This window comes from Cimex lectularius, unplaced genomic scaffold (genome assembly GCF_000648675.2).
Source record: "Cimex lectularius strain Harlan isolate CLEC.00 unplaced genomic scaffold, Clec_2.1 scaffold105, whole genome shotgun sequence".
Classification (NCBI taxonomy): domain Eukaryota; kingdom Metazoa; phylum Arthropoda; class Insecta; order Hemiptera; family Cimicidae; genus Cimex; species Cimex lectularius.
In genome coordinates this window covers 300289-325679 of record NW_019394178.1, presented here as the reverse complement: position 1 = coordinate 325679, position 25391 = coordinate 300289, and the positions used below count along the sequence as shown (strand labels likewise).

At 33.1% G+C, this 25391-nt stretch overlaps 1 protein-coding gene across 1 annotated transcript in view; it reads right to left on the bottom strand.

Moving 5' to 3' along the window:
- The window catches only part of LOC106664846 (glypican-6), a 60474-nt gene extending 35734 nt beyond the window's left edge, over positions 1–24740 (bottom strand). The window contains exon 1 of the mRNA XM_014390871.2: positions 24294–24740. Within this exon, the coding sequence (XP_014246357.1) occupies positions 24294–24438 (145 nt within the window). The 5' untranslated portion in view covers positions 24439–24740. The remainder of the gene's footprint in view (positions 1–24293) is intronic.
- Between the last annotated feature and the right edge of the window lie 651 nt (positions 24741–25391).

Genomic DNA, 25391 nt, shown 5'->3' with positions numbered 1-25391 from the left:
TTCTTTATCGCGCCAACGTTTCGATCTTTATTGTGATCATCTTCAATGCGTGGGATTTATAAACATTGTTTAAATTTTACAAATACATGTAAGATATGAATATTACAATTCAAACAATAAAAATACAAATACATATAAAGAAATGGATTTGAAAATCATTTTTGAAACCTAGGATTTATAAACATTGTTTAAATTAATCTTTTTTGTAGGTTTTGGTTGAAGTGAAAAAGTTAGTGCCACGAGCGGGATTCGAACCGACGACCTTCGGTTGAGAAAAACATTTTCTTTACCGCGCCAACGTTTCGATCTTTATTGTGATCATCTTCAGTGCCTGGGATTTATAAACATTGTTGAAATTCACTAATTTCGTGGTCCGCTTGACCAATTAATATATTACAATTTATAATATATTAGCATTTATCTCAACTAAAAACCTTAATTAATTGTAATTGTTTAAATTTTACGAATACATGTAAGTTATGAATATTACAATACAAACAATAAAAATACAAATACACATAAGAAACGAATTTGAAAATCATTTGTGAAACCTGGGATTTATAAACATTGTTTAAATTAATATTTTTTTAAGGTATTGGTTGAAGTGAAAAATTGAGTGCCACGAGCGGGATTCGAACCCACGATATTCGGCTAAATACGCCGCTGTTCTACCACTTGAGCTATCGTGACTTCGATCCTCTCGGACACCAACTCCCTATCTCAACCTAGAAACTTTCGAATTTTCCCTCTTTTTGCCATTTTTCATTTCAACCAAAACCTTACAAAAAAAGCTTAATTAATTGAAAGATGTAATTTGGTCAATAGTCCACTAAATAAAATGGATCGTTTACATTATAAAAATGCATGTAAGCTGTGAATATTATAACACAAACAATAAAAATTCAAATAATACAAATACATATAAGATATGAATATAAAAATCATTTTTGAACCCCGGGATTTATAAAACATTGTTTAAACTATACAAATACATGTAGGAAAAAAATGAGTTTATACTTTATAGTTTATAAAGTGTTTCTTTTCTGTGTAGATGTATCATTCTTGTGTGCGTGTTGAGAGTGCCAGTGAGATATTTGATGTTTTATGTTTATATATGTTGGATGTTGAAGGGGTGGAGGAGGAAGTAGGGATATAAAAACTTTTTTATATGAGGAGTCTACTAACGGTCACTAAACTCTGCACATATTTTTTTAATTTCAATTAAGAAATGTCTATTTTTGTAATGGTGGCAAGTCGAATTAAAAGGGGCCTAGTATAATTGAGAACGACTCACCTAAGGTTCGGTGGTTCCATATTCGGTTTGTTCGGTCATCAGTGTCTTCCATTAAGATTGAATGGCACAATCGGCAAGTTGGAAATCTCGTTTTTTTATTTTGAGCAATCCCCGTGAAGAGGCGTTTTTCAGGCAGGTGGGTAGCGTGCATACCATTGAGGACCATAAATAATGTAAAAAGGCATCCGGCCTCTCAGGTAACCCATGCCGCCGACTAAAGTAAACACCGATCACTTCACTCCTAGATCGTTCCACTCTCTCTTAAACGCCGTTTGGGTTTTCAGGTATATTTTTTTAACAGGGTAGCAACAGGCCCAAGAGGATTACTGGACACGTACAAGTACGGCTTTATTCAATTTGAACCCTTTGAGATTAGATAGAAATCGGTATCACTTTTGATCTGTAGATTCCATTCAAAATCACGATTTAAAAGGCAGCCTCGTTGGGAGTACTTACTCACTTGACAATCCCACTCCGAAAAAGGTACTCAAAAACCTATTGCAATTATTTTAAAATTATTTTCCCTTAAAATCGGTTAATTTTCCAACGTACTGCAGTACGCAGGCTTGCGTTCCTTTAAATATTTTCTTTCGAGAGTTGCAATGTTTTATTTGCTAAGCATAAAATTTACCAAGCTGAACAAATAACCAATTTGTTTTCATGTTTTTAAATCAAATATTTGAAGAAAAGACGATGAATAAAGCTGGAGATCTTTTTGAACAAGAACACACATTCCTTAAAAAATATATCGTATAATGCTTAAAAAATATTTGTATGAAGATAATAAATGACAGAAAAAAATCAATACATATATATTTTGTAAAGTACAATCCTTGTATGTCACGGAAAATAACATACTGTAGGCAACACGTAACATTTTAGAGAAAAACGTTTTCAAATATGATGGGATTATAAACAATTGTAATTATCGTTATGAAACTTCCTCGTGGTATTTCCAATTCATCGCGGTTCATAATACATATAATTTAACTTGCACTGACAAAATTGCCCTTGGGGTCATTGTATTTTCTTTCTTTTTTATATATATAAGGAATACTTTAGTATAGCAAAAGCTGATGTAAATTTTCCACCGAAGCCTTCCGAATTGAAAATGTCAAGGCCCTCCCTGCGTTCCGCCCAAATTCTAACCCGGAGATCGACGTACTGTTTATCGGAGAAATAAAAATGAAAATCCAGGACCTGCTGCGACAAGGATGGTCTTTTCGAATGAAGATTCTTCTACATTTAACCTTCAGGGATATATATAATATGCTTAACATATTTTGTCCATTCAGTCTGACATGAAAGAAAGAAAAATGTTCTGTATTTTTGTTTTTAAACCAGCAAAAGAATTGTTTTAAATAAAATTCTCCAATAAATCTGGGCAAAATACATCTTTATACACATTCTTATTTCAAATGGATATTTCCAGCCCATTGCAAGATCTTTCAAGTTAGATTATCATCTTTACTACATAAATCTACCATCTACAAACTTTCTACTTTGGGTTAACTGTTTTTTTCTTTATAAAATATCTGCCATTTCATTGGACGAACATCCCAACTTCTACAAATATTTGTTTTTTAATTGAACAACTGCTTCTTTATAAAATAACTTACAGATTACATTTGTTTTGGACAAACTACATATGATTTGTTGAAGTAGTAAGAAGCCGTCAAGAATAAAGTGTTTTAGAAAAAAAAAATTTTCATTTTTTGCTGGCGTTTCGACCTTTATTCGTGTCATCTTCAGAGCTTGGGTGAATTACAAAACATATGTCGAATGGAAAAAAATAATATACAAAACATATGAAAATAATATAAATTTTGGACCAAGTATATCACATAAAGTGTGGTGCTATTCTTCTGGTGTCATGCTTGTTTCCTATGAAATTGTTGTGAAACGTGAATTCATAAAATTACATAAAAACAGCAGAATACAAATTAATATATAATACAATATAATTTATGAAATAACTACTTCTTCAAATTTTTAGGAGAATAACAAATTTTATTTTATCGAACGAACTACATACCAAAATCTACAAAGATGTCTACATGTACTGGAAAAATGCAACCTTACTTTCTAAAAATAATTTTATACTTCAAGATGATGATCTGAAGATGATGAAGATGATCTCAATAAAAGATCGAAACGTTGGCACGATAAAGAAAATGTTTTTCTGAAACCTACATCACACCCAACCGCATCTCACGATATCTGAATAACTATCGATTAACGGTCACTAATCTCTACACAAAAATAATTACGTTCAAAATGGGCATGCTACAACTACAACTTCCACAAATATTTCTTTTGTGATTGGACATACCTTTTATAAAGTTATATTACAAATAGATCAAGTCAGTTTTTACAATCACTATTTTTCGCGGCCCGCTTGACCAGTTAATAACATTCAATTAACTAAGGTTTTAAGTTGAGATAAAAAAGTCAGCGTCACGAGCGGGATTCGAACCCACGGTCTTCGGCTAGATACGCCGCCTCTTTACCACTTGAGCTATCGTGACCTCGATCCACTCGGACACTTCCTTCCCATCTCAGCCCCACCTTTTGAATTTTCCCTCCTTTTTGTCATTTTTCAAATGTCGTGTAATCTATGTGATTCTCGGCGACAAATGAAATGTATTTATTATTTTATCTCAACTAAAAAAGCTTAATTAACTGAAAGACATTAATTGGTCAAGCGGACCACGAAACTTGGTGAATTATTAATTAGTTTTTACAGATAGTTATTGGACGAACTACATTATTACTTCAACAATAAATAATCAAGTTATTCAAATATTTTCTGTTTCATTGCGCCTACTTACTACTAAATCCTACTTCTCCTATGTCAAATATTTCGACTTTTACTGAACATATCCACCCTTATTTTATAAAAATAACTTTATACTTCAATAGAATTTCTAATTTGGCTATGATTTGGACAAACTACACTGCAAAATTACTTAGGTAAAATATTTCTGTTCAAGATGGACAACGAACATCTGCAACTTGGTCCAAATATTTCTTTTATGATTGAACTACACTTTTGTTAACCAAATAGTTCCATTTAGTTTTAACATATAGTTATTGAATTTTTCTTCATAAAGTAACAACTTTAATAAAACGTGTTCTCTTCCTCTGAGCCAACTACACCTTACTTGTACAAATATTTCAACTTTTACTGGGCAAACGCATCCTTACTTTAGGAAAATAATTTTGTACTTCAATAAAATTTCTAGTTTGGGTAGTTAGTGGACGAACTAAATTTTTACTTCATAAAGTAACAAATTAAATAACATATTTTCTCTCCCATTGAGCGAACTACTACACATATTTCGACATTTACTGACCAAATGCCTAGAATTTCTAATTTGGGCACGTTTGGGCAAACTACATTTTAAAAAATTTACTTAATTAAAACATTTCTGTTCAAGATGGACAAGCTACATCCACAACTTCACACTAATATTTCTTTAGAGAACATACCTTACAAATAGTCAAATTTAGCTTTGACAAGTACTTATTGGACGAACTAAATTTTTACTTCATAAAGTAACAACTTTAATAAAATATTTTCTCTCCCATTGCGCCAACTACATCCTACTTCTACAAATATTTGGGCTTTTGCTGGCCAAATGCCTAGAATTTTCAACTTGGGCACGATTGAGCAAACTACATTTTAAAAAATTTACTTAATTAAAACATTTCTGTTCAAGATGGACAAGCTACATCCATAACTTCATATTAATATTTCTTTTAGGATTGGACATACCTTTTGTAAAGTTATATTTCAAATAGTTAAATTTCGTTTTGACAAAAGTTATTGGAAGAACTAAATTACCACTTCATAAAACTTTAATAAAATATTTTCTCTTCCATTGGGCATCTTACTTCTACAAATCCTTTCAACCTATGCTTTTTTTAACTTCAATAGAATTTTGAATTTACATAATAAGACTTGAACAAACAGCATTAAATAAAAAGCTAAACTTCTGCAAAATATTCCTGTTCAAACTGGATAAGCTACATCCTTATTTAAAAAAAAAAAAACACTTGTGGGAAATTTTTACATTTGAATGGTCACCAATCACTTCTCTTTTTTAGATGTCCTCACTTCGACAAAACGTCTCAACTCAAATCGGACAAACCTAGCATAAAAGAGAAGTGCTTTTCTTGCCTGGGGAAGGCGCCAGGGAATTATAAAACGTTACAAATGGTGGAGAGTAATGGACAATGGCGGTGAGGATGGCCATTCAGACTTTGGGCCCCTCGACTGAATGGCCATAGGAATGCGGAGACTACGAACCGGTGTGGCCGCAATCCCCTACCTTCTATCCTCATTGCCCCACCGACTCTTTTCCTATTTACCCTCCGCATCGCTTCTCCTTAATTATTTCGTTAACACTCCCATTATCCAGGTTTCTTTGTCCCATTAGAACACCTTTTGTTAAGACCCAGTCCCTCCTTTCTTCTCCGCTGGCCCTCCTGAGAGCTAATAATATCCAGTTGTTTCACATAATGGCGGCTTTTTTGCGACAAGGTCCTGCACGCCTTGCAAGTGGGCTAAGTTAGTAAAAATGCAACAAGAAAAACCATCAAATATTGATTTAAAATAGTCCAATCCTTTGTGGGGTCTGACATGTAGAAGCACAACAGACATTTTGTACTTTTTTAAATGTAATTACTTCTTAAACGAAATCTGGAAATTAAAATTAAAAAAATTAAGAGTAGCCTGTATATAAAAGTCGCCAGATTAGCTGCATTCCACTTGCTTTTTATACATCCCTCCCATGTTTTAATTATAACATGTGCGTGATGTTTCCTGTGCTAAAGTGGCATATGGCATCTTCTAATGTATTTTTTCCGTTCCGGAATGTCGTGAATCACTTGTTGTAAAACTTGTTAAGAACGGCTGGGACGGAATAGGGAGGTGAATCACGTTTCAATAAGCCGGCGTCGGAGGAAGTGGAACAATACGAAAATGAATCTCCTAGCCCTTGGAATAAGAAATATAGCTGATAAGTTCCGATCCGGTAAGCAAGTGGGAAGAGGAAACAGCGATTTCCTACGGTGTCGGCTATCGTCGACCCCCCCGGTCGGGGCCGCCCTTTAACCCGGGATGAAAGGAAGTCGTGCCTGGAAGGAAAAAGTAGCAAGCCATGGTGTGCATCTGCTCCTAGACCCGGCCCGATCGACACCTGCCTCTCAGACATTTGTGTACACTTCTGCCGGTCCAGCAGGCTTTCTGAAGATTTAACGCGACGTCTTCAGTTTGTTTTCCTATTGTCCCATTTGAAAATGGCATAGAAAAGCCATCGCCTAACGTTTCCGGTCAAAGGCAGTTTTAAAACTCTGGTCCGGTCATCCTCGCTGTTTTCTCTAAAACCCACCTACCCAATTAACCCGTATACACAATTAATGGCATCAGTTGAATCAACAATTATTTCTAGCCCCTTTACCCTTTCTGTAACCCTACAAAACGGTTTTTTGATTGACCCCAACCAGTATAAATAGCAATTTATGATTGATTCCACTTATTCATGGCTTAATTTTCATTTATCGTCTCCAAGCGGGATTATTAATTGGATACACTTTACAACAGACGAACCGATTAAAACAAACCGCCTGGAGAGTAATTTCATTTATAAGAATTACGGTATTGCGTCGGAATGTGAAAAGGCGTTGGGCCGGGTGTAAAGATGAACTGTAAAATAATCTGTATAATCGTCTCCGATCCGCATGTAATCGTGGTCTTTGCTCATTCGTTCGCCATATGACGTGTGCTAAACTAATTCTGCGAGAATGTATGTTCCAGAATGTTTTTTTAGCATGGCATTAGATTGCCATGCATGTTTGATATACTGTGATTTAAGTTATTGTTAAGTTAAATAATAATTGTTTGATAAGAATTTTTGTAGGGTTCCCAAGGGAAATAGAACAATTAGAAGGAAAAAAAGCGATTTTTCTCAAATTGTGCAACAAGTTGCAAAAATCAACATAAATGATATTTACTCAATTAGAAAGCGATCTTTCAACCGCCTTCAGATCGAATATTTAGTTTCCATGATCGTTAATGAAATTTATCTTTATATTTACACCACTCCCTAACTTCGATTTTACTCTTAAAAACCTAAAAAATGTACAAATACCACATTATAAAGGGGTTTAAAGATAGATCCCTATTTTCTTTGTAATTACCAAATAACGAAAATTATGTTTTAAAATTACTACAACCTAACTAGAGGTAAGTAAGTAACTTTTCAACTAGAATTCTGTAAATTGTACCTTTGATATTACATAAATTTACCATGTTACAAAATATATGTAATAATGTTGTGATATCGTCAGACATCGTGACTGCGTTTGGAATGGAAAAGTTTTTCTTAGTTTTTAAGTTTTTAAAGTAACATCTGCATAAAAATTTGTCCTTACGATTAGAATTTACTTGGATTTACTTTATTAAATAACTTTCAATTAATTAAGGTTTTTAGTTGAGATAAAAAAGTCAGTGTGAGGAGCGGGATTCGAACCCACGACCTTAGGCCTAGATACACCGCTACTCTACCACTTGAGCTATCGTGATTTTGATCTGCTCGGGCACTAACTTCCCATCTCAACCCCACCTTTTGAATTTTCCCTCCTTTTTGCCATTTTTTTATCTCAACTAAAAACCTTAATTAATTGAAAGATATTAATTGGTCAAGCGCACCACGAAAACTAGTGAATTTATTAAATAACCTCTGACAAAAAATTCCCAGTTTTATTGGACTGGACCACATCTTCACATTAAAAGTAAAAACCTTTATTAAATATTTTCTCTTTTATTGAGCCAACTTTTTATGAATTGAAGAGACTGTGAAAGGCAAAATTGTTATTATTTGGCGTCGTAGTTTGTATAAGCGTATTGAACTAAGGTTACTGTTGTTTAAGAACGATGGTGTCGTAGTTTTATAAGTATTGAGGGATTGAACTTCGTGAAATTCGAAGGCATCGGCGAAACGTTGAAATGTTTATGAATTGAATTATTAATGTCACTTTTTAACTCTAACCATTTGTTTAAAATACATTAAACGTTCAATCCATAATTATTATCATCCTCAACTAAAAACCTTAATGAATTGAAAGATTATTATCATCGTTGGAATTAATTACAATAATGTTAATCAATTACGAATAATTATTATATACTAATTAAGTAATAATTATTATCTTAAAAAAACATTTATACAAACTGATAGACATTTTTGAAAATATCTATTCGTTCTTTATACCCGTGCTTCTACTATAATTTGGACAGAAAAATGTCTATGCCCAAGCTGAATGAACAGTAATTTTCTAGATTAGGAGGCGCCCATGTGATTTTGATCCAGCAAAAGTCGACTGTAATGAAAAAGAACAGTACAAATTGTTGAAAACGGTCGGCATTGCAGTTATGGGTGAATTATGGTACAAAATATCAGCCTGCCATCGGTGAAATTTAATTGTAAGCGAGAAAAACTTTTAAATTCTTTAGTAAAATTTCGGCAGAATGAAACTTGGCCGAGGGATAATCTTGAAAATTAAGAGCTTTTGTTGATTACTCAGTAGAAAGACTGAATTCGGATATATATATATATACATTTAAATTATTCCCAGTACAAAGGATCATTGAGTGTTCGAAGTTTGAACACTGATTGTTAAAACTACGACAATAAAGCATCTTTAAAAGTAACAGGTATTTCCTTCTCCATATCTTGAAAATTTGTAAGCTAACAAACGGTATATGTAATTCAATTTATTTACTAACGTTGGGATCATTATAGATTATGCATGCCATTGCAAATGTTGATTTAAAAACAAAGTTACGACTGGCAGATTTGGCTAATTTGTGTAAGTCGGGGGTGATCTAAAAATCGGTCAAAATGAGCTAAATAAAAAAACAAATGTGAACTGTTGGAAAGCACGAGGACAATTCAACAACAGAGGAATAACATTTCTAAATTTTTGCAGCCATCGAGTTAGGACAGGGCTTATGCGAAAGTTAAATCATATAGGTTGGAAACTTTAAACCCTTGGGCGTTTTCAGGATTATCGCCATTTTCAGTTTACCCTTTGCTTTTATCGACGTGAATAGCCGTTGAAAAAAGTTGACGTTTACAAAACATAAAATCTCCAGTTTTCCTGGGTGAAATTTTTGAACATCTGCCAGCAATTCGTCCCTGACCAGCCTGGTCCGTCTGTTCTCGCTGGGCGGTTCGTCCTGTTACACAATAGCTGAATATGACAAAATTTCGAAAGTTTAGCGATAATTAAATATAAAGCTATATATATTTGTGCGTTGTTTTGTAACAACCCAAAAAACTAAAAAAGCTAAATATTAATTAAAACAATAAATCAAACCAACGAGTTTTTTTAAAATATTTTAATAGATTCTATAGAGGCCCATGCCCATTTTTTTCTTCTAGACAATTTTCCCAGCTAATGTAACTATTTAGAAGAAGTGAAATTATAACTGTGTCTTTTTCGAACTCAGTTATTTTCGAAAGCACTAAATTAATAAAAGGACAGATATGATAGCCTAACGCCCCCTCCTACCTGAGATGAAAGAGTCCACAATTCACTGTTTGGGGCGAGAGGAATTCAGAAAAAAAAAACTCATCCGGGCGGATGAGTCAGAGGCGAAGAAATGGGCCCCGGTTCGTACCTGTACCTGCGGCATACCTGTACTCCGAGGCAGGCTGGCACATGTCTGAACTGGTTAGGACATGCACGCTGTCCCACTTAGATCCATTCCTACTAAAATCAGGCTCTTTTGTGCCTCCGCCTTCTCCCTGGCTCCTTTGGGCGAGATAAGAGCAAACATCCTATTCGGGGCCGAATGACAAAAGTGCCGACCTTTTCGTACCTAGCCGGGGATTTACAAGAAGAAAAAAACTGTGACATTTAATACCTACTTAGTACGTTCCATTTCCTCTGAGGTCGCAGATAAGTTTCACCTACGGACGTTTATTTCCAATGTGAATGAACAGTTGAAATTCTAACAAAAAAACTGGTTCTGGGTGTGGATTAAGTCCTGATGGTAAAACCAAAAAAACCCAACACCTTGAAATGACGTGATTATCTTAATCAAGGTGCACATTATTTCTTTTAAAAACCACACGATAATATGATTAAAAATAAATCAAGACAAAAATTATACGACCAACATTTCTATTACATTTTGTCTGAGAAATTTCTTGAAGGAACGTGTAATTAAAAATATTGCTTTTTATTTTACACCATTCGGAGAGTTCAAAAACTATTAAACAATACGAAAAGAGCGACAGAAAAAATTCACATTCTTAAAAAAATATATACAAAAAGATGTTAAAGTTAAAGTCTGAAAGTTTTAACAACAAACTAGCGAAAAAAGTTCACTATAATTACTTAAAATTCAACGGTAGAAAAATTTAACTATTTATAAATTGTATAGAAGTCTCTCTGAAGGTGGAAATTATGATAATGTTACTATTTTTTAAATATTTTCATATTGGATTTTAATAACATTTACGTTTTAAGTATTAATCTATTTATGTTTAGTGGTCTAACTGACCAAATTACTTATTTCAATTAATTATTCTTTTTATGTAAAGTCTTGGTTGAATTAAAAATTCAGCGTCACGAGCAGGATTCGAACCGACGAAAGTAGGTGGGGTTTGGTAGCCGAAGGTCCGTGGGTTCGAATCCCGCTCGTGGCACTGACTTTTTCATCTCAACCAAGACCTTACACCTAGAAAGACCGAAGATTGCAACCATTACTAAAGATCCAACCACAGAAAAACCTAATTATTTATGTATTTTATAGCTAAACTTCCTGGAATTGGAAATGAAAAATGTATTCTATTTTTGTTATAAAAAAAACAAAATATATAAAGATTTTTTTTAAAAGTAAAAGTCTGAAAATTTGAACTTTTCATGATGTTAAAATACATAGGTAAGTTTAACTTGTTACCAAACAAACCAGCGAGAAAGGGGACAATTACTTAAAATCCAACTGAAAAAACCTAATTAATTAGATATTTTATACCTAAAAGTCTCCCTAGAGCTGGAAATTAAGATAACGCAACTTTGTTTGAACGTTTTCATCTTGGTTTTTAATAAATTTTGTTTTTTCTAAACTTCACCTAGGAGGACCGTAGAAAAACCTTTTTGTTTATGGATTTTATAGCTAAAAGTCTCCCTTGGAATTGGAAATGAAAAACTACTTTTTTCTTCTTTTTTTTTTTTTTTCAAGTTTTATTTCTTCTACGAAAATGTATCTTGGGCAAAATTTCGCAAAGATTAAGATCCGACCGTAGTAAAACCAAATTATTTATAGATTTTATAGCTAATAGTCTACCTGGAACTGGAAATAAAGAAAACTTCACTGTATTTGAAGATTTATCATGGTGGTTTGTATTAAATTTAGTCATATTTGTTACACGACTGTTCCCAAAGGTCTGAAGTTGGTGAAGATTGAACGGTAACAAAACCTAATTATTTATAGATTTTATAGCTACTATTCTCCCGGGAACTGGAAATAAAGAAAACGCGTCTATTTTTGATGATTTTCATCTTGGTTTTATTTACATTTAAGTTTCGTTTCTTCCACGACAATTCACCAAAGGCAAAAGTTCGAAAAAATTACTTAAGGTCCAATCCGAGAGCAATATTTTATGTGTAGTATTTAGTGGCCGTAAATTAATGATAATAATGTAATACAAATACATGTAAGATATGAATATTTCAATACAAATAATAAAAATGCAAATACATATAATATATGAATATTAAAATCATTTTGAAACAAAGAAATAGGAAATAAAAAAATGAATTTTTACCCCAACTTCCTTCCCTACTCTTTTGAAATGAAACTTATAAACAAAAAAATTAATATCTCACTAAGACTCCCAACAAGACACAATAGCGACACAACTACACAGAAAACAAACACTTTAAGTCAGTAGAAATACTTGATTAAACCTAAAATTTCTATATTATGTGTATCAATATCATGTAAATCCCAGGTCCTGAAGATGATCTCAATAAAGATCGAAACGTTGGCACGATAAAGAAAATGTTTTTCTGAAACCTACGTCACACCAGACATCTAACGACTTCCGAATAATTTCTATATTATGTTCATCATTCTATAAATTCATATTCATATTTGTATAATTTAAATAATGTTTATAAATCTCAAGCCTTGAAGATGATCTCAATAAAGATCGAAACACTGGCACGATAAAGAAAATCTTCTAAATCTACATCACACCAGACCGCATATCACGATCTCTAAATTATCAATAATAACTTATTAATTTCATAACTATTTAGTCTCTCTAGTGATGGCAACGAAGAAACGATACTATTTTTCAAGATTTTTATCGTGACTGCAGTTTATTTGTTCCAAGGCAGAATATCATAACTAACCAAATTGATTCCCCTTTGTCCTTCAGGAACTAAATATTGAAACATATAACCTATATAACTAATTGAATCATTTCAGCATAGAAAGTTGTCGAATCAGTTGATGGATATATTATGTCTGGACCATTTTGCAACGCGTTTTAAAACGAGTTTAATAGCCCCAGTGCGGCTCTATCTTAAAGACAGATGGGCCATCACCTGTTAATTCCAAACCACCTTTAGCATGTTAAATAATATTTTCCTTCCCCTTCTCTACATCCATTGCCCCTTCCAACCGACTCCATGTCTATAACTACATTCCGAAAAAGACAAAAGGGTGGGTAGGAAAATGTACAAACGTTTTAAATATCTCTAATAGTTATTTTTGTTAATGCAAGAGCATTTAACCTTTTTTATATATAAGACACGTTAAGTATTTAAAGTTTTAACATTACGATGCTGGCTTAATTCCAAGATGGCAGAGATAAAAAGAAAATAATGCTCGACATCGAGTGCCCCTGCATACTGTGAAGTACTCAGTAAATCACGGTTAAAAAACTTTCAATGTCCAATCCTGAAACTGCTTGAGCAAGAATTTCCAGAAATATTTTATCACCTAATGATTAAAGAATACATTTTGATAGGAATTTTACATTTTCACAGCTTCGAGGCCATTATGACAAAACAGCGAGGATAGATGAGTAAAAACGATGACCAGGCTACAGTTTCATCAATATTATAACAAAGTACATTATTTAAGTCTTTTAAGTTAGACTTGAGATTTGATATTTGCCATGACACATGGTTTATAAAGCTGCATGCTCGTGTGTCTCTAGGGGCTTTTATGCTGTCATGTATGGGTGTTTTCATCTGGCTCAAGTTGAATAAATCGATGATAATTTTTGTAATATAGAAGCTGCTACGAGTTAGTTTTCTTTGTTAAAAATTTCAAATGCAAATCGCTTCACCGTTACCGAACATTATAAAAAAATGGCAATAGTTGATCAAAATTTTGCTATTTTTTATTTGTCATGGACCTCCACGATGATGAATAGAAAAGAAAAACGGAAGGATTTAATGGGCGAAATTTTCCACGCCACCTTTTTACAGTCACGGACGGTTTATCAATAATCCTTTTCCTGTGGTCCCTCTCGCTTTTAAAAGGGTGGAAGAAGGTAAATTCCTGCGTGAACTTCTCGACGGTAGATCGCTTTGGATAATAGCGAGATCTCTTTAACCTGGAGCAATTGATTCAGGTAATGGGTACTGGAAAGAAGTGGGAACTAATGGGTCCCACTTAGTTTCCATTGTTGGAAAGCGAAGGTCCCAGGTCGTCCAGCAACCATTCTCACGCATTCATCATCTGATCGCCCACGCCCGAAATTCCACCTTTTTAAATACCGGAATGCACAACAAATGATTCCAACTTAACAAAAACCTATACCGCTATTCACAGATTAACACCGTCTGATCACGTTGTTTAACCGTTACAAATCAAAACACTAAAAAAAAGATTGATATAAGACCCAAAATATCTACAATTGATTAGAAATCTCCGAGCTTAAAAAGTTTAAAAATTGCGTGTCGTATGATTCCCCATGATTTTAGCCTCTGCAATTTACAAGTCAATGTCATAAAATTGACACCACGTCCTTGTAGTCTCGCTTTGTCTTATAGAAGAGGTAATTGTAGGTGATGATACGCTAAAGCCCAAAATATCTGTCAAATAATAATTTTAAAACAAATAATCCTCAACAAAAAACTTGAAAATGGACCATGGAAAATGAAAATTGGACCAAGAAAAACATCGTTATGTCTTAAAAAATTATAAAATAAAGATCTAAAGTTATTCGATTAATTAATTATAATCCAAATAGCTTAGTCTGTCCCAAGTGAGAATTTGATAAAAAAAGACCTGAATATAGTATTTTTTCATTAGCCTGGCATAATTCGATCTAACCTATTATAAAACAAAATTGGACCAAGAAAGGAAAATTATAAAAGAAAATTGGACCAAGAAAAACATCGTTAAGTCTTAAAAAATTATAAAATAAAGATCTAAAGTTATTCGATTAATTAATTATAATCCAAATAGCGTAGACAGTCCCAAGTGAGAATTTGACAAAAAAAAGACCCGAAGATAGTATTTTTTTCTTTAGCCTGGCATAATTCGATCTAACCTATTATAAAACAAAAGAAAATTAATTAACTGTGAACTACAATTTTTTAATCAATTCCAATCCTAATCGCTTAGACCTTGTGTAAATTAATAAAAAACACGTCTAAAGATAGGGTTCAAGTTTTTTTCAATTTTTTTAAAAATCTGATTGTTTATAATTTACAAAAATATTACAGTTAATTTTTTATTTGTAATTAAAGATAATGGTTAGTTTTTTAATTAATTAAATTACCAGAAAATATATCTGTAAAAACACAACGTTCAAAATTTATATACAAGGTAGATGATTGAAATTTAAAATAAAAACTAGCGAGTGTAGACGAATCAAAGCGTTAATTCGCAAAGGCCTCAAAATCTATCGGAAATTGATTTTTTTAACATTCCTACTTATTTCGATTTAGAACGTTTAAGTCCAAAAGAAAAGAAAGGCGATTATCATCTAAAGCCTAAAAAGCATACAGTTTAAGACTAGCGAGCTTAGACGACCCAAAGTATTAATTTACGCACAAAAAACAGCCCTCACGATTAGGGGGGAAAACGATTTTTCAATTCTCTAACTTGTATCCATTAAGAATCTTTAAATAAAAAAGAAGGACGTTGTTAATTAGCAAAAGTCTAAACAGTAAATTTATCTAACAGTAAAAAACAGCGATCTTGGACCAAACAAAGCTAAATTAATTAAGAGATAAATTATTTTGTAAACCCTTCAAAAATTCTTCAAACAAAAAAAAAGAAAAATGTGATATGTTATTAACTAAATATTAAATAGTTTGTAATAAAATAAAACCAAAAAATTATACGAATCCAAGTGTATTTGCCAAAAAAATTCTCAAAAAGTCTTACTTTCTTTAACTGATGTTCCATTTTATTTAGTCTATTATAATGTAAATGGTAATACTAATAATATATTTTACGGAATTAATCCAATGTACAAAAAAAATGTTTAAATATAGAAATATACGATATAAAAATGTAACAATATAAAAGCAAAAATAAGAAAAATTACTCAAGAATTAACAGTATGTAAAGTAAGAAAATAGCTTAAAAGAATGTTTCCTATGAAAATACCTAAAAAAAACATCACATTTGTCATTGTATTTTGAATTTTTAAATTGTCATTGTAAATAATATATGTTAAAATATTATATAAATTATATTACAAAACAATTACATAAAAATATGTAGATTAAATAAGTCAAATTAAGATATTTTGTGCATATTTAGATTAATTACATTCAGTAAATATTTTAATTAAATATAATATAAGTTAAATATGAAAATATATATATACCTACATACACTTTATAGAAGTGCAAGTTAAATAATTTACATGAAAAATATTTTATTGTTAGAGACATAATGAAATGTTTATATTCAGCTAAATAAAGCTTTAACTGTTTATCGTTAATTAAAATGAAGCGAGCACGACGAACTCAAGTTAAAAGTTGCCAGAATTGACCAATAATCGAGTGAAAATGATAATTTTTTATATTCTTGTTTAATTTTAATTAGCCTGTAAAAATAATTAATTACATTTCATTAAAAGCCACCCAGCTTGGATAGCCCCCAAAAAAATTTATTTTTTGAGAAATTATATAATTTACATAAATACTGCATCAGCAGTTTCCGACTAATCCTTGGCGTTAATCAAAGCTAGAGCTTTGCAAATTCAATCTATTTATGGTCTAATATAAATCAGAAATGTCAGTTACATATTTATGATATAATACGGCGGACCTATTTATAATAATCAAGCGAGACGGGTCAGGACCGTATTATATATGAGTTTCACATCTGGATTTCTGTCTTCATCATTATATGTGACAAGAGAAAACGTTTTACAGTGTCATAAATAATCTTTACAATTATCACTCGATAATATATTTCGGCCACCCCACACGGAAAGAGATCAATCGAGGGATAATCTCACCAAAACGGTTTTCGGAGGACACCACTTTTGTTGTTGTTGTTGTTTGACGATGGGGGAGGGGGTGAGAGAAGGGAAAGAGCTCGTAAATCTGTAAAGAAGTGGCCGTGGGAAGGTTGGTCGAGTCGCCCACTCGCCGTGCCAGTACCAGTACAAATAGACGACTCGGATGAAAATGGAATGCAGCTCGCATCGCCACCCCTCGACTCCATTCCTTCCATTCCTCAATTATAAATAATTAAAAGCCCGAGATTATCGAATCGACCTCTTGATAAACTCGTTTTCAGGAGAAAGTTTACAATATATAAAGAGCCTATCGAAAAATTTATTTACGTTCAATTTAACTTGGAACTAAACCAAAAAACGAATTTTAATAATCCACAGTGGATTATGTGGAAAATATTTTAAATTTAAAATCACCCAAGAGATCTTTTTTCCCAAGATCCACTAATCTTTTAATATGTTACATAGATCAAATCAAATTTGGCTAATGACTAAAACAAAGATGACCGTCAACCGTCAGGCCTTTCCAAACAATTTATACCCCAATGCAACTTGATCATAAAGAGATGATCATGATCATTTCCTCTCATTTGCCTATCTTTGTCGAGATGGCGCTGAACCGAAACGGGACTGGCGAGAATAGGCGGACCCGAGATCAATTTCCATCGAACTCCTGCCGTTCATCGCCTCCCAGGCCACCCAGGGCAATTTCGGATCCATTAAATTATCAAATAAAAAATCTAAAGTCAAGAATTGGATTGATTAATCACTTTAAATTTGGCATATTTTCTTTTTAATTTTCAATTTTATCAATCCACGTCCTGAGGAACAACCAACAGTTTGATTTCATGTTTTATATTTAATAAATTATTTACTAAACAAATTACTGTAAAATCTGAGGAAAAAATTCACTTTTTTTATTTTACAATCTACCCCACCATAGGAAATTTTTTCTTTCCAAAATCCTCTTCGCCTTTTTTTAACCGTTCATCTCCTAATCTCCTAGCTGACCAGCAAGAGCAATTTCTTTCACATTCATTAACTGCTAGGACAAAAAATTGTTAAAATTAGTTAGATGTTTACCAGCGGATTTTCATTTTAAAAATCACTATAAATTTGGCATATTTTTTTATTTTAAATTTTATATCCGGAGGAATTACCAACAGTTTGATTCAGCGTATTCTATTTAACTAATAGAATCTTAGAAAAAATTCTGTTTTTTTTATTGCTTTTTTTGTATTTTTTAATCTAAGCCTGTGGGAACTTATGTGGCTCCAAAATCCTCTTTGGCTTTTTTTAAGTTTCTTTAAGTTCTCAAAGGGCGGACTTGAGATATATTTCGATCGAACTGTTGCTAACTGTTCATCTCTTAGCCAGGACAATTTAATATTCATGAAGTATTAAAAAAAAACAAGAAAAAATTGTTACAAATTTGGCAGGTGATTGATTTCACATTACTGTTATTTTAAGCATATATCATTAACAAAAAGCGATATAGAAATAAGAGAGTGATTTTTTTTCTTTTAAATTTTACAATCCAGTCCCAGACGATCACTATGTTTGAGAAGTTCTGTATTTTTTTTTTCAGGCACCACCCACATTTTAAGTCGAGCTTTTAGACAAGCGACCTCTTCACGTACATACCGAAAGGGAATTGTACTCTAGGCAGATTGTATTCGCTTTAATCCACGGTCAGACATGCGATATTGTAGAAGGGCCCTTGGGGGAGGATATCAGATCTTCCCAAGCCGTTACTCAATATTCAAAGGATCCACCATCTTAATGTAAAATCTTAATAACCGGCACGGCTCGTATGTTTTCTAAAACAATCCTCGCAGGGATGTTTAACTGACACGGCAGTGAATCTACGGGGATAATCAGTTTCCGCGATAAAAGTTCAACCATCCCCTCTGCCAATAATGAAATTCGGAAAATATCTTTTTTCAACAAAGCCTCACAAACAGAACATTCTTGCAAGTACTTCTGATTGCAAATATCTTTATGATTCACACGGAAATACTTTTTTTATCATAAAAGCGTTTATATATTTTTAGAATGAGAAGAAGAAGTAATCATTAAATATTTCAAGGTTAAGATATATTTTTATATTTCCGTGATAAAACAAAAAAAAGCTCTACTGATTAAATTTATGTACAGACTTGGCCTAAATAAACTAGCTCTACGCGATTTTTTAAGCCATTTCGTTAAATATTAATTAAAAAATAATATTCTACCAAATGGTTTTGAAAATTAGACGAACAGACTAAACGATAAATTTATAGGAAAGCTGAATATTCCAAATCGTCAAATATTTGTTGGTGCATCCGAGGTTTTTTCCATGCAACTTTTGGAAGGAAAGAAACAAGAGAATTAATTCGAGTCAAACTGCGAATCCTAACAGGACACTGCAGACTGAATGAACATCTGAAGAAGATTGGTATAATCCGACATGGCACGTGCGGATTCTGCAAAGAAGCAGATGAAACATCAACACACCTGCTAACTGTGGTGCCACACTTGCCGGCAGTATGAAGTATTTTGGGGTGTATAATATAACCTTAAAAGAAATTAAAGAATTGCAGGCTGAATTGCCTTGTAATTAGGTTCCTTGACGAAGTAGGACTGCTATAAGCACAGAACGAATTACAACAGCTCTTAAATGGCGCAGTATAATACATATAAGGTTACATCTAATATCTAAGATTTTTCCATTTGGGTTTTCAAGTTTAATACGTCATCAACTGTAATACTCAGATTAAATTAAATATATACAAAATGCAGAATCAAATTATTGATTTGGGGTCTGAAACAATTTTTTAAAATATAAGAACATTACACAAAGACCAAAAAACTAACGTTGTAACAACTTAAACGGCTACATCTTGTTCGAAATTGCAATAAACAAAGGGAGATCTGGCTGGGAACTATCGAAAAAAAAAATGGTCAAAGATTTAGGTTTAGAGCTTTCGGATCTCTTTCTACTAAACTTATCAGGAGTGAGGGTAGAAATAGAAAGAATGGGATTGATATCAAAGAAGAATAGACATCATATGACATCGATCTTTCTTAAATATGGAGTACCGCTCTATGGCTCTATGCTCTCTCTCTCTCTCTCTCTCTCTCTCTCTCTCTCTCTCTCACACACACACACATACACACTTACTCAAAGGAGTGCCCTCAAGGTTCTAGTTGTGGTCCGGGTTTTTTTTTTGGATCCTACTCTACGACTCGCAATTAAAAATCCACACAACTTCAAATATTAACGTAGTAGCTTTTGCTGATGATCCATCGTTATTAATACGAGCCAAAACAGCATTACAATTGGAAGCAGAAGCTGGAGACAATAATGAAAAATGTACAGAACTGCGCTAGTGGAAATAAAATTAATTTCAACCCCTCGAAATTCATAGTCTTTTTGAATAGCAAAAGAAGAATAAGCAGGAGAGTGGCGGCCTACTTAAACCATAAACGATAAGTAAACGAATTGAAATATCTTGGAGTGTATTTTCATGAAAAGATTAATAGGAATTTCCATGTAGAATAGGTCAAAACAATATACACCCAAATTATGCATCGCTTTTCTAGAATGACAAAAGCGTATTGGGGCTTAGAAAGCTTATATAATCTTATTATTAATTATATTAATAATAGAGATTGGGTTTACACGAGAAACTTTGTACAATTTGTTTTCGTAGATCTTACAGTTCTTTTTAAAAGGTTTGGCATTTCGATCATCGATTGGCTTGTCAGACGCGTTTCATTTCACCATCTTCCGTGCTGGGTTTGCTTAAGTGCCTCGTCCTGCTTATAACCCTGACTAGAGAGCTTCTGCTACTGGACACGATTAACAAACAACACCCAACGCTCGATAAATAACAGACACAAAACTCATAAACTGATCTGTGGTCCTATAGTTTTAAAACAACCCAACTAAAAGGAATACCATTGGAAAAATAATAATACTAGACCTTCTTTTAGGCGTAATTTTATTTCACTTTAATTGGTATTCGATTTGGGGGGTAGCTTTGCCCTCTGGTATGCCGGCATGTGCTAAGACCCACATGTAATTTGCCAGGGATTCAATGAAGGGGAGAAGAGTGACAGTTTAGTGAGAGGAAGGTACAATAGATCGGACAATGGACCTCACCGAAACTACCCCTCAGAGGTCGTCCCGCCCTAAAACATGCCTGTGCGGCCTCACTCCCGACAATATGAAGAGGGAATTTCGACGAATTGCTTTGGTAAATTGTTAAATCGCGGATGAACCGGTCGAGAGGGTTATCTGTTAAAAGTTAATCGTGGTTCGCTTAGTCTCGCTCTTACGCCTGATATTCCCCTTGAATTGAAACATCAAGGGTAGATCAATCAAAGATTAATATTGATAATTAAGTCTTTCAGAATTAGAAACGGTGAAATTTGAAATTGAGAACGAAAAGGAGTAGCCTAAGGACGATTGATCTTATTTCGGCCATAAATGGTCCGCCTAATCTCGCTTTTACAACAGAAATCTCCTTCCAATTTACCAAGGGTAAATCAATCAAAAATTAATATTGACATTTAACTCTTTCAGATTTACTAGCAAATAAATGTTAAATTTCAAGCAAAACGTATAAGCCTAAGGATGGTTTATCTTACTCCATCCGTAATGCATCAAAATAGTCCGCCTAATCTCGCGTTTTATACCAGAAGTGTCTTTCCAATTGAAACGCCAAGGGTAGATCAATCAAAGATTAATATTAACAATTAAGTCTTTCAGATTTAATAGCAATTAAACGTTAAGTTTCAAACAAAACGTAACAGCCTAAGGACGGTTTACCTTACTTCAGTCATAACGTACCAAAATGATACCTGATCTTAATTTTACGCCTGAAACTTCCCACTATACCAAGGGATACAAATAGATAAAAAATTCATTTTAAAGTTAAAAGTAATAAAAATGTTACATTATGAACGACATCACATATCGGAAGAACAGCCGGAATTTTTACTAGGGATTGTTTTAATCGTACTTCAGGCATAATGTATAAAAAATAGAATAATCGTGCTTGTACATAACTAAACTCACCCTTCCTAATTAAATAAAAATGGAAATAAAGAAATAAATGTAATATAATAAGAGTCTGTAGATTTGAAAGTATTACGACTAGTAACAATTTTGGTCCAATTTATTCCAGAATATTTTTTCTTCCGTTTCTCCTAAGCGGTTGATTTTTGCCTCCTGCTCTCACAAACAATTTCGATCTTAGCGTCGAGTGTAATTTACACGAAACACTGAACTTTCCAAAGAGTTATGGCCGAAATTGATCTCTGCTCATCCAGGTATCGTTTTACCACCTTTCCATTCTCATGGGAGAGAAACGGGAATGGACAATTTCCATAATTAACAGGCCGATGGGATCAAGGATGAACAATTTCGATCAAACCGGTGAATCTTCCAATGCTCCTGGGATTTGACCGCTTATTCTCGTGCAAATCATTATCGGTCTTACGAAACAAAAGCGTTTCAGCCATCTCTTTTCGTTGTCTCTTGGATGAAAATTCGCCCAGCAATTTGACCATCAAGTGTCAAAGCACAAGACAAGCGGTTTTATTAAGTGGTCTGAGTCAATATTTTTAAACGATGGACCGTTAATCAATGCGGCCTGGACTCGCTTGAGAGAATTTATACACAAATGATTTCGCCAAGTGCTTCAACTGCCTCAACTTTTGAACTTTATGTGAAAGTGGGTCTTTTTCTTCAACCTAACGTCGCGTTTTTAAAGGGGGTGGGTTTAATGATTCGCTGTAAACCGTTGCGTGATGCTCAACCATGCCTGCATTGTGTCCTACCAAGGAACCATAAAATGAATTTAAAAAACTGAGTCAAAACCTCTAATTCAAGTTTAATATTCTTTTTTTAACAGCCCTGTATCGATTTGTATGCGGTTTTTGAGGCAGTCAAAACATCTTTCTGTAACGACTAAGCAGAGTTGTTTCCAAACAACAAATGCAGGCAAATTTGAAAGTTTTTATAAAATCAAATTTTGTAAATTCATTGGTTGTATAAAATATCTCCTTACGATCTATTTTCATTGGGAAATTCAAAATTTAGACTTTAATTTATAGAAATATTTATTCAGATATCGTGAGATGCGGTCGGGAGTGATGTAGGTTTCAGAAAAACATTTTCTTTATCGTGCCAACGTTTCGATCTTTTATTGAGATCATCTTCAGGGCCTGGGATTTACAAACAATGTTTACATTTAACAAATACATTTAGGATGTGGATAAGTGAATTTATACAATGCAAAATATATTTTATATTCAAACAGTACAAATACTTTGTTTGAATATAAAATATATTTTGCATTGTATAAATTCACTTATCCACATCCTAAATGTATTTGTTAAATGTAAACATTGTTTGTAAATCCCAGGCCCTGAAGATGATCTCAATAAAAGATCGAAATGTTGGCACGATAAAGAAAATGTTTTTCTGAAACCTACATTTCTCCCGACTGCATCTCACGATATCTGAATAACTATCGATTAATGGTCACTAATCTCTACACATATAGAAATATTGTTACGTTTTTATCAAATACTGGCGTTTTTCATTTGGCAGATCTCTGTAGGGCAAATTCAACTGTTAAATGAATCTTAATTTTTGTTTGTAAAAAAAAATCTAAACTAAAAGGCTTATTCAATTATCAATATAATGTACCTGTAAATTCATTTGTTATCCTTATAGGCTTACAGTTCTTAAAAAGAACAACCATTGAAGGAAATAATTAATTATAAACACAATTAAAATTGAACAATCGTCGTGATAAATCGACTGGAAATGAATAAATGACAGGACCGTAATTTCTTTTATTCCACCCGAAGGATCCGTTTAATCCCGCTTGTGCCCGTTCCTTTCACTCCAGGTAGCACAATGAAGTCCAATAGCTGCTCCAAAAAAGTTAGAAATATATTTTTTTGTTAATGTTGTTAATATTTAATTAGTTGTTGAAATACTGTCAGTATCCAATTTAATTATTGGTGAACAATAAGATTTTTGATCATTTTCTGTGGGTGTCTATGAAAAAATTTTGTGCTTGATGTTTTTTTAACAATATTAATATTTTATTAATCAAATTAAATATAGAAATCAGTCTTCAGTCTTCATTCTAATTTACAAACGTCCTAGTATATATAAAATCACAGAAAGAAATACAAAATAGCTTATATTTTAAATGTCACTAAGGTATGAATATCTGGAAAACAGAAAATTTCTTTTTATTTAGGTCGTTGAAAAATTTCGAAAAGATTTTTTTTTTATAAATTGAGTGAGTCTATTGTGAAGTGCTTAGGGGACTTCGAACCAGAGAACTTCGAAGTTGAAAAGATCAGGAATTTTTCATGCCGGTTTATAACGGCTATGTTCAAGTGATCAACAAGTCCAGTGACTTTTTAAATCTATATATGTGCAAGTAAAAAATTGATTTGGTACTCACCATTGAGATCCTTGGGAACGTCCGTTCCTAGACCTTTTTCTGCAAGGGTGTACTTGACGTTATCACAGTTGACAGTCTCACAAAGGACCGAACACAGGCAGCATGCTGTCGCGACGGTGAACAGTAAGAATTTTCCGCAAGACATTTTATCCAATTTAAAAAAAAATATTTGCTATTAACCAATAAGATTAAAAAGAATTAAATTAATTTTTTTAATATATATATAAGAATTTATATATATTAAATCAAATTGAAAACGCGTCGAAAAACTGGTACAACACAACAGAGGAAGACGACACTTGAAAAGAACGGCTTGGAGGCATCACTCCAACCCCAGAAACGGATTGGAGGGCGAAAACGACAAAACAAAAAAATAAAAGAAGGACGAACAGAAGAGGGCACCGCAACGACTGAGAACGGAATGAGCGACTATGCTAGGGGTGAACGCGAACGTGAACGTGAAGTGGAGGGGACTGGGTTCGTTCCCGTTCGCTTCTACCTGAAATGTATCGAATGGGAAGCAATCGATGCATCGAATGACCTGAAATTCCTGAGTCTGGCCGGCGTCTGCGAGAATGCAGATGCATCCCAAAACCGGGCTGAGTTCCCTTTCGGGGCAACGCCTTTTCTCACACTCATAATTTCACGCTCACACACAACATCAAAATATTGGTACATACTGCTTATGGGTCAATATTCAGCAAAATTTGATCTTACATCTTGATTGTATCGACAGATTTGTACCATACACCTGTGGCCATTGAAAAACTTTATAACATTTCGGTCACACTTTTTCATTTATTAACAAATTTCATAATGTGTGGTGATTAGTGACCGTTAATCGATGATTATTCAGAAATCGTGAGATGCGGTCTGGTGTGATTAGGTTTCAGAAAAACATTTTCTTTATCATGCCAACGTTTCGATCTTTATTGAGATCATCTTCAGGGCCTGGGATTTACAAATATTGTTTAAATTTAACAAATACATGTAGTATGTGGAAAAAAGTGAATTGATACAATGCAAAATATATTTTTTATATTCAATCAAAATTTCATAATCTTGCAAAAATCTTTTTTAACCATAGTATGACGTTAT